The 10,790-nt window shown below is 42.1% G+C and overlaps 1 protein-coding gene and 1 long non-coding RNA gene across 2 annotated transcripts; both read right to left on the bottom strand.

Moving 5' to 3' along the window:
* Positions 1-431: 431 nt before the first annotated feature.
* LOC115018139 (lymphocyte antigen 6D-like) lies at positions 432-1,414 on the bottom strand. Its single transcript, XM_029446975.1, has 3 exons — positions 1,164-1,414; positions 805-903; positions 432-653 (listed from the first exon to the last, which is right to left on the bottom strand). Exons 1-3 carry the CDS (start codon positions 1,210-1,212, stop codon positions 550-552), a joined length of 252 nt encoding a protein of 83 aa, XP_029302835.1. The 5' UTR covers positions 1,213-1,414; the 3' UTR covers positions 432-549.
* Positions 1,415-6,620: 5,206 nt separating this feature from the next.
* Positions 6,621-7,306, bottom strand: LOC115018283 (uncharacterized). The gene is made up of 3 exons (XR_003833345.1): positions 7,258-7,306; positions 6,888-6,986; positions 6,621-6,736 (listed from the first exon to the last, which is right to left on the bottom strand). It is a non-coding gene; the product is annotated as an uncharacterized LOC115018283 (long non-coding RNA).
* Between the last annotated feature and the right edge of the window lie 3,484 nt (positions 7,307-10,790).

A 10,790-nucleotide genomic window follows, 5' to 3' on the forward strand; every position in this document is an offset into this window, starting at 1 on the left:
AAGTCAGCACATGAATGTTTTGGAACCCATGTGGCACTAACATGGACGTGTTGGCTGTGTACAATTGTGTCAGCCTTTTACATCTTCACAAAAGAGACTTTTTTCCTGTCTCACCTGTAACAAAAGACAGCTGAAACAAAATGATAAGACCAATTAAAATATAATTTTTTCAATTATACTTTGAAACATGACTCACTTAAACAAGTCAAACTTTACATTACAGCAGACAGACAGCGACCCACATAGCAGCAGGCCCAACTGACCCACTAACTGACATCAGGAAGGGATTATGTGTGTGTGTGTGTGTGTGTGTGTGTGTGTGTGTGTGTGTGTTGCACTGTCTCTAGCACTCCTTTAATAAAACAAACTGACTTCCAGTGTGTTGCGCAGTTTGGGCTGTGATATAATGAATGAGACACAATAATTCAATATTTGTGGAGTTTAATGACATTAAAAGCAAAACAGGATAGAAAAATCATCTTTGATCTGATTTAGATTTAAGTAATACATTTTTTTTATATATCCATTTAATTTTTCAGAAAGCGAAAATCAGCGCTGAGGGTTGATTTCTGGGCCGCAGAGGTCTTCTTGGCAGCAATATGTGTATTCATCTTCGACACAATATTCCTCACAAGTTCGATCAAATTGTTCACCTGTTGAAAATTTTTAATAAAAATACAATGACTGAACCATCCCTCTGTCATAGGAGAATGTAATGTGCCTTTTCCCAAAAACTTAAACACAGATATTAAAACATGGACATAAAAGAAAACTAAATGAATGCAGCAGAAAGATTTCAACTACCGAGCCACACGGCCTTGCAGTACTGAGCTGATGCCGGGCACTCTGTCTGCGCATTGCAGTTCCAGATACCTCCACAGGTGTAGCATCTGAGTGTGAGCACTGATGAGAAGAGAAAGACCATCAGAATTGACTCAGGGTTTTAACTTGATACAATATTATGAAGTTATAAAGTTAGTAGGAATACTGCAAATCCTTTCTTCATCATTTGTATCTGCTCTCATTGAGGAAACAATGTCCGTCGACACTTAGGCATAATGCATCAGTGATCAAATCAAATGTTAAGATTCTTCTACTTCATTTTCATCTTTGCTTTAGTAAAAATAAAGCTAAAATATTGATATAAATCGAAGTTGGCTTACCTTGAGTGCTGCACAGCAGGAGCAGCAGCGTGAGAAGTTGAACCTTCATGTTGTCGGATGTATGTAGACAAACCTCTTGCACCAGAGCTTTTATACTGGCAGGTCACAAACCAAACTGCAATGTCATGGTACGTCTGACCGGTGAAACAGCACAACTCCCACAACTGGTCTGACCGGTGAAACAGCACCATTCCCACAGCTGGTCTAACCGGTGAATCAGCACCACTCCCACAGCTGGTCTAACCGGTGAATCAGCACCACTCCCACAGCTGGACCACAGAACCTAATTGTGCTGCATTATATACAGCGACTAAATTACAGTGATTTGTTTAATTTCTTAAGACTTGAAGCTGGACCCAGTTCAGTTTAGAGATATAGCTAAAGTAAAAAAAGACAGAGCACAGAGCAGTACCATTGACCATTGACTTGGAGTGCTGCTGCCCCGAGCCCCCCCTGAAATTCAAGGTGTTTAAAAAATATATATAATAATAATTCACAACTCACTTTGACACATTGACAGGTGCTCTTTTATTAAATAAACTAAGGGCTTCGCACTTGACGCACACACACGTGTGCACACACCTACAGAGCGAAGGAAAGGAGAGGAGAGAACTAAAAAGAAACCATGGACGTTATATATTCCAGAAATATTCTGGTATACTGTAGCCTTATTCTCACTTTGCAAAAAGAAGACATCATTTGACAGACACATGACATTTTAAAGGGAACTCAGATTCAACACTGATGCTTCTTTGTACTTCTTTAAAGACTTGAAAAACCTTGAAAAGCGTGGATGTGTAGACATGTTTTTGCACCGTGCAAAAATGTATTTAGGTTGAAAAATACAGAAGACAGGACAAGAATACATGACAGAAACATGTCTTAAATTGTAAATGTAGATTCAAAGATGCCTGAATCCACTCAGGCAAAAGACTCTTTAGCTCGGGCTTCTCAGCCATTTTCTCTTGAGCCAAACCTAAGGCCGCCTTTTGAACCCATGAACAGGGGACTCTTTTACCACTCCCCATGAAGACACATTAGAGCACTTATGTCAAACTCAAGGCCCGTGGAATTATCTTTGGCCCACAGGATAATATCTAATTAATATTAGAACTGGCCCGCCGGTATATTGCACACACCACTAATACTACAAATCCCACAATGCACTGCCAGTGCGTTGGCGCGTCAATCAAGGGCCCGAAAGCGCGAGCCCTTGCCCCACTCTCTTATCAGCAGCCGTCAACTTTCAGCTATCCCTCTAGCCAAAAAAAGGCTAAAAGAAAGGTGGACTTTGAAAACAGGGGTTTTCAAGGCAGTTGGGAGGCAGAGTATATGTTTGCGGATATAAAGGGCAAACCCGTGTGTCTTGTGTGCGGAGACGGTGTGGCTGTAATCAAAGAATATAATATATGATGACACTATGAAACGAAACACCACGACAGGTACATCTGGACATGAAACGGAGGCTCCAGAAGGTAGAAGAGTTGAAAATAAGTCTGGTGTCACAGCAGGCTATGTTCACAAAAGCCAAATCACAAAGTGAGGCTGTTGTAAAGGCTAGTTTTATTGTGGCAGCAGAGGTAGCTAAATCAGGCCGGCCCTATACCGAGGGAGAATTTGTTAAGAACTGCATGATGAAAGTTTGCGACGTCGTGTGCCCAGATAAAAGGAAAGCATTTTCAAACGTGAGCCTGAGCAGAAACACCGTTACTGATCGTGTACATGAGCTTGCCACCAATCTACAACAACAGCTGGTGGGAAAAGGAAAAGATTATCGCATACTCCCTTGCTGTGGATGAGAGCAGCAACACTTCTGATACTGCCCAACTGTCAATTTTCATCCATGGAGTGGACTCAAGTCTATGCGTAACAGAGGAACTTTTGGGATTAAGATCAATGGATGGCACAACTATGGGAAAAGATCTATGTGAAGAGGTATCCAGATGTGTAAATGAAATGAGGCTAACTTGGGATAAACTTGTGGGACTGACGACAGATGGAGCGCCCGCGATGTGCGGTCAAAAGCGTGGATTGGTGGGCAGGATTCGGGAGAAGATGCGGGAGAAAAACGGCGCCGGTGAGCTGACAACTTATCATTGCATCATACACCAGGAAGTGTTGTGTGGCAAAGCATTGAAAATGGAACATGTAATGGGAACCATAACACGAGCAGTCAACTTCATAAGATCCAAAAGTTTAAATCACCACTAGTTCAAGTCTTTTCTGGAGGAGTTGGGTTCAGAATATGGTGACTTGCCCTATCACACAGAGGTGCGATGGCTAAGCCAAGTGCTGAAAAGATGTTTTGAGTTGCATGATGAGATCTGTCAGTTCATGGAAAGTAAAGGGAAAGACACAACAGAGCTCCGGGATAAAAAGTTGCTGTGTGAAGTGGCGTTTCTGTGTGACATCACGAGCCATCTCAATGCGCTCAACCTGCAGCTTCAGGGGCGGGGCCGTGTGATCACAGACATGTACGCAGAAAACCAGATACAGTATATCTCAAAAGTGAGTACACCCTTTAGATTTTTGCAAATATTCTGTTATATCCTTTCAGGGGATAACATTATCCTACTGAAACTTTGATATAACTTAAAGTAGTCAGTGTGCTGCTTGAATAACAGTATAGATTTATTGTCCTTTGAAAATTACTCAGTACACAGCTGTTAATGTCTAAACAGCTGGCAACAAAAGTGAGTACACCCCATAGTGAACATGTCCTAATTGTGCCCAATGATGTTGTTTTCCCGCCCTGGTGTCATGTGACTCGTTAGTGTTACAAGGATTCAGGTGTAAATGATAAGCAGGGCTGTTAAATTTGGTGTTTTGGGCACAATTCTCTCTGAATGCTGGACAACATGGCACCTCATGGCAAGGAACTCTCTGAGCGGCTGAAAAAAAGGATTATTGCGCTTCACAAAGATGGCCTTGGCTATAAGAAGATTGCTAACACCATGAAAATGAGTTGCAGCACAGTGGCTAAGATCATACAGCGGTTTTCAAGGACAGGTTCCACTCGGAACAGGCCTCGCCAGGGTCGACCAAAGAAGTTGAGTCCACGTGCTCAGCGTCATATCCAGAGGTTGGTTTCCAAAAATAGACGTGCGAGTGCTTCCAGCATTGCTGCAGAGGTTGCAGAAGTGGGATGTCAGCCTGTCAGTGCCCAGACCATACGCCGCACACTGCATCAAATCGGTTTGTATGGCCGTCGCCCCAGACAGAAGCCCCTTCTGAAACCGATGCATAAGAAAGCCCGCAAACAGTTTGCTGAAGACAATGAATCCAAGAACATGAGTTACTGGAACCATGTCCTGTGGTCTGATGAGACCAAAATAAACCTGTTTGGGTCAGATGGTGTCCGGCGTGTGTGGCGGCACCCTGGTGAGGAGTACCAAGACAAATGTGTTTTGCCTACAGTCAAGCATGGTGGTGGCAGCATCATGGTCTGGGGCTGCATGAGTGCTGCCGGCACTGGGGAGCTGCATTTCATTGAGGGACACATGAATTCCAATATATACTGTGACATCCTGCAGCAGAGCATGATCCCCTCTCTTCGGAAACTGGGCCGTAGAGGCAGTTTTCCAACATGATAATGACCCTAAACACACCTCCAAGATGACAACGGCCTTGCTGAAGAAGCTGAAGGTTAAGGTGATGGACTGGCCAAGTATGTCTCCAGACCTAAACCCAATTGAGCACATGTGGGGCATCCTCAAGAGGAAGGTGGAGGAGTGCAAGGTGTCCAACATCCGTGCGCTCCGTGATGTCGTCATGGAGGAGTGGAAGAAGATTCCAGAAGCAACCTGTGCAGCTCTGGTGAATTCCATGCCCAGGAGGGTTAAAGCAGTGCTAGATAACAATGGTGGTCACACAAAATATTGACACTTTGGGCACAATTTAGACATGTTCACTATGGGGTGTACTCACTTTTGTTGCCAGCTGTTTAGACATTAACAGCTGTGTACTGAGTAATTTTCAAAGGACAATAAATCTATACTGTTATTCAAGCAGCACACTGACTACTTTAAGTTATATCAAAGTTTCAGTAGGATAATGTTATCCCCTGAAAGGATATAACAGAATATTTGCAAAAATCTAAAGGGTGTACTCACTTTTGAGATATACTGTATTTAACAAAAGAGAGCTTTATTTAAATAAAGCGTACAAAATACAAACAGAACAACGCAACACGTATAACTGAACATACACCAACAAGGTAAACCACGAGACACCACGGCCGAAGCACGATCCAACATGGGGGTCACATGAAAGACGGTCCGACAAAGAACACTGGGACAGACAGGGATATATACACAGACACTAAACGAGGGAACGTGACACAGCTGGGGGGGAAAAGCAAAGACACAAGGGCAGGGTGAATGGACACAGGAGGAATCAAATCAACAATCACAGGGAAAGGGAAAAACACACAGCCAGGAAGTACAACTAGACAAGACACAAGGCGAGTGAACTTTACAAAATAAAACAGGAAACTCAAAGCCAGAACCGTGACATTATTGTAACTAAATAACTGTCTTTATTATATCAATGTCTGTTTGGTTACCTGCCCACCTGTCTTTTTGTTTGTTTGTTTTGTTTATTGTTTTGTTTTTTTTGTGGTGTTCGATACTCTAAAATTCAATAATACTTTATATTATATATTGTTTTAAATATGCACTTCCCCTTATTAGCTAACATAAATGCACACAACACTAGGTTAATGTGAGTCCTTCAGGATGATTGATCACATGGTCTATTCTCTACCCCTTTGACTGTCTTGGGTTCACATAGATGGGCCTACGAGGAGTTCATTTATAAAGTCTTAGCCTGACCGGTCCAAATATAGTCTGTGTTTGGCTACGTTGTCATGTAGGCTAAGATAATTTGCTTGCTGTTTTTATTAACCAGTTTAATTTACCGCTTGATGAATAAAATGTCTTATAGGCAACCGACTGTTAGCCCAGTTTAAAGGTACACCGTGGTGCTTCTTATAAACACAAATGTTTACGTGTATAGAATTAAGGTCTAATAAACATGTTGCTTGCATTTTCTTCTTTATCGTTTTTACATTTTAAAATCTGCATTGTTTACATACATGTTTACAGTCGATCAGTGGCATAGCATAATGACCCAAAAGAAACCCACGAGGAAGTCAGCACTTGTGTCTGTGTGTGTGTGTGTGTGTGTGTGTGTGTGTGTGTGGGTGTGGTTGCACTGACTCTAGCATTCCTTCTTTAAAAAAACAACAACAAAAAAACATGGCTGTGACTTCCAGTGTGTTGCGCAGTTTGAGTTTGGGCTGTGAGATAATGAAAGAGACACAATGATTCAATATTTGTAGAGTTTAATGAAAGTAAAAGCAAGACAGGATAGTCAAATTACAATCCTATAAAGTTAAAAATCATCTTCGATCTGATTTAAGTAATACATTTTTCTTATATATTCATTTCATTTTTCAGAACGCGAAGGTCAGCGCTGAGGGTTGACTGGTGGGCCGCAGAGGTCTTCTTGGCAGCAATATGTGAAATCATCTTGGTCACAATATTCCTCACAAGTTCGAGAAAGTTCTCCACCTGTTGAAAACATTAAATAAAAATGCAATGACTGAACCATCCCTCTGTCATGGAAGAATGTAATGTAGTTTTTCTCAAAAAGTTAAACGCAGATTTTAAAACATGGACATAAAAGAAATCTAAATGAATGCAGAAGAAAGATTTTAACTACCGTTCTGCGTGGTCATGCAGTACTGAGCTGGTGGCGGGCACTCTGTCTCCATCTCACAGCCCTTGTCACTTTCACAGGTGTAGCATCTGAGTGTGAGCACTGATGAGAAGAGAAAGGCCATCAGAATTGACTCAGGGTTTTCACTTGATACAATATTATGAAGTTATAAAGTTAGTAGGAATACTGCAAAACCTTTCTTCATCATTTGTATCTGCTCTCATTGAGGAAACAATATCCGTCGACACTTAGGCATAATGCATCAGTGATCAAATCAAATGTTAGGATTCTTAAAAATGTACTTCTACTTGTTTTCACCTTTGCTTTAGTAAAAATAAAAATAAAATATTGATATAAATCGAAGTTGGCTTACCCTGAGTGCTGCACAGCAGGAGCAGCAGCGTGAGAAGTTGAACCTTCATGTTGTCGGATGTGTGTGGACAAACCTCTTGCACCAGAGCTTTTATACTGGCAGGTCACAAACCAAACTGCAATGTCATGGTACGTCTAACCGGTGAAACAGCACAACTCCCACAACTGGTCTGACCGGTGAAACAGCACCATTCCCACAACTGGTCTAACCGGTGAAACAGCACCATTCCCACAGCTGGACCACAGAACCTAATTGTGCTGCATTATATACAGCGACTAAATTACAGTGATTTGATTAATTTCTTAAGACTTGAAGCTGGACCCAGTTCAGTTCAGAGATATAGCTAAAGTAAAATAAGACAGAGCACAGAGCAGTACCATTGACCATTGACTTGGAGGGGTGCTGCCCCGAGCCCCCCCTGAAATTCAAGGTGTTTAAAAAATATATATAATAATAATTCACAACTCACTTTGACACATTGACAGGTGCTCTTTTATTAAATAAACTAAGGGCTTCGCACTTGATGCACACACACGTGCGCACACACCTACAGAGCGAAGGAAAGGAGAGGAGAGAACTAAAAAGAAACCATGCACGTTATATATTCCAGAAATATTCTGGTATACTGTAGCCTTATTCTCACTTTGCACAAAGAAGACATCATTTGACAGACACATGACATTTTAAAGGGAACTCAGATTCAACACTGATGCTTCTTTGTACTTCTTTAAAGACTTGAAAAACCTTGAAAAGCGTGGATGTGTAGACATGTTTTTGCACCGTGCAAAAATGTATTTAGGTTGACAAATACAGAAGACAGGACAAGAATACATGACAGAAATATGTCTTAAATTGTAAATGTAGATTCAAAGATGCCTGAATCCACTCAGGCAAAAGACTCTTTAGCTTGGGCTTCTCAGCCATTTTCTCTTGAGCCAAACCTAAGGCCGCCTTTTGAACCCATGAACAGGGGACTCTTTTACCACTCCCCATGAAGACACATTAGAACACATATGTCAAACTCAAGGCCCGTGGAATTATCTTTTTCCCACAGGATAATATCTAATTAATATTAGAACTGGCCCGCCGGTATATTGCACACACCATTAATACTACAAATCCCACAATGCACTGCCAGGGCGTTGATCAATCGAGGGCCCGAAAGCGCGAGCCCTTGCCCCACTCTCTCATCAGCAGCCGTCAACTTTCAGCTATCCCTCTAGCCAAAAAAAGGCTAAACGAAAGTGTGTCTTGTGTGCGGAGACGGTGTGGCTGTAATCAAAGAATATAATATATGATGACACTATGAAACGAAACACCACGACAGGTACATCTGGACATGAAACGGAGGCTCCAGGAAGGTAGAAGAGTTGAAAATAAGTCTGGTGTCACAGCAGGCTATGTTCACAAAAGCCAAATCACAAAGTGAGGCTGTTGTAAAGGCTAGTTTTATTGTGGCAGCAGAGGTAGCTAAATCAGGCCGGCCCTATACCGAGGGAGAATTTGTTAAGAACTGCATGATGAAAGTTTGCGACGTCATGTGCCCAGATAAAAGGAAAGCATTTTCAAACGTGAGCCTGAGCAGAAACACCGTTACTGATCGTTTACATGAGCTTGCCACCAATCTACAACAACAGCTGGTGGGAAAAGGAAAAGATTTCATCGCATACTCCCTTGCTGTGGATGAGAGCAGCAACACTTCTGATACTGCCCAACTGTCAATTTTCATCCATGGAGTGGACTCAAGTCTATGCGTAACAGAGGAACTTTTGGGATTAAGATCAATGGATGGCACAACTATGGGAAAAGATCTATGTGAAGAGGTATCCAGATGTGTAAATGAAATGAGGCTAACTTGGGATAAACTTGTGGGACTGACGACAGATGGAGCGCCCGCGATGTGTGGTCAAAAGCGTGGATTGGTGGGCAGGATTGGGGAGAAGATGCGGGAGGAAAACGGCGCAGGTGAGCTGACAACTTATCATTGCATCATACACCAGGAAGTGTTGAAAATGGAACATGTAATGGGAACCATAACACGAGCAGTCAACTTCATAAGAGCCAAAAGTTTAAATCACCACTAGTTCAAGTCTTTTCTGGAGGAGTTGGGTTCAGAATATGGTGACTTGCCCTATCACACAGAGGTGCGATGGCTAAGCCAAGGAAAAGTGCTGAAAAGATGTTTTGAGTTGCATGATGAGATCTGTCAGTTCATGGAAAGTAAAGGGAAAGACACAACAGAGTTCCGGGATAAAAAGTTGCTGTGTGAAGTGACGTTTCTGTGTGACATCACGAGCCATCTCAATGCGCTCAACCTGCAGCTTCAGGGGCGGGGCCGTGTGATCACAGACATGTACGCTGCAGTGAGGGCTTTTAAAACCAAGCTGCGCCCGTTGGAAACGCAAATGCTGCAAGAAAAGTTGAGCCATTTTCCGTGCTGCCAAACTATGAACGAGCAGGTCTCTACCGCCGTGTTCCCAAGTGCACAGTTTGCTGAAAAACTCAGCATACCTGGTGGCGACTTCACACGGCGATTTGCCGACTTTGAAGCCCAAAAAATCAGGTTTGAACTGTTCAGTAACCCAATTTCAGCTGATGTGGAAAGCGCACCAACCAACATACAAATGGAGCTGATTGAACTCCAATGTAGTGACTCACTCAAGGCAACGTATGACTCTGTGGGCGCTGCACAGTTTCCACAATTTATCCCGGACACAATGCCCCAGCTGCGTACCCAAGCTGCTCAAATGCTATCTTTGTTTGGCAGCACATACCTGTGTGAACAACTGTTGTCTTTGATGAAGATAAACAAAATATCACACAGTACTCGTCTTACTGATTAACACCTTCACTCAATCCTGAGGATTTCCTCAGCTCAGAGCCTGATCCCAAACATTGATTAACTTGCATCCAAGATGAGATGCCAAGTATCATGCTTAGACTAGTGTGCATCACAGGGCAGCAAACTGAGCTTTATTGTGTTTCCTTTTTGCACTTTTTTCTTGCCACCACAGGGCATGTTTGGTTTTTCTTTGAAGGAAATTATTTTTTGGCTGTTACTGGCCTGTGGAAAAATGTTTTCATTAGAAATTACTCTGGAAAAGCTGCAGATAGAGCCATAAGAAATGTATGCAACTGATTTTTCATTTATTTAATATTTAATGTTTTTATAGGCAATAATTTCAGCTTTGTTAGTTCCAGGTTCAATATGTGCAATAAGTTCATTTCAATAAGTTTTGCAATAAACATTGAACCATTCCGGCCCTCGACTTGTATAATTTTTTTTATTTTGGCCCACTGTGTATTTGAGTTTGACACCCCTTCATTAGAGTGTATGCGAGATCATACAGTTCGTCATCCAAAATCTCTGCTGGGTCCATACATTTGGTCGGATAGTTTTCTCACAATGTAAGGACAGGGGAGGACTCAAACGCAGAAAACCAGATATTTAACTAAAAGAGAGCTTTATTTAAATAAAGCGTACAAAATACAAACAGAACAACGCAACACGTATAACTGAACATACACCAACA

The sequence above is a fragment of the Cottoperca gobio genome, chromosome 13, assembly GCF_900634415.1.
Source record: "Cottoperca gobio chromosome 13, fCotGob3.1, whole genome shotgun sequence".
NCBI classification, from domain to species: Eukaryota; Metazoa; Chordata; class Actinopteri; order Perciformes; family Bovichtidae; genus Cottoperca; species Cottoperca gobio.

Coding starts and splice junctions, on each gene's coding strand:
- LOC115018139 (XM_029446975.1), bottom strand. CDS start 1,212: ATGAAGGTTCAACTTCTCACGCTGCTGCTCCTGCTGTGCAGCACTCAA. Junction 904..1,163: donor CCTGCTGTGCAGCACTCAAG/GTAAGCCAACTT, acceptor TCTTCTCATCAG/TGCTCACACTCAGATGCTAC. Junction 654..804: donor CTGCAAGGCCGTGTGGCTCG/GTAGTTGAAATC, acceptor AATTTTCAACAG/GTGAACAATTTGATCGAACT.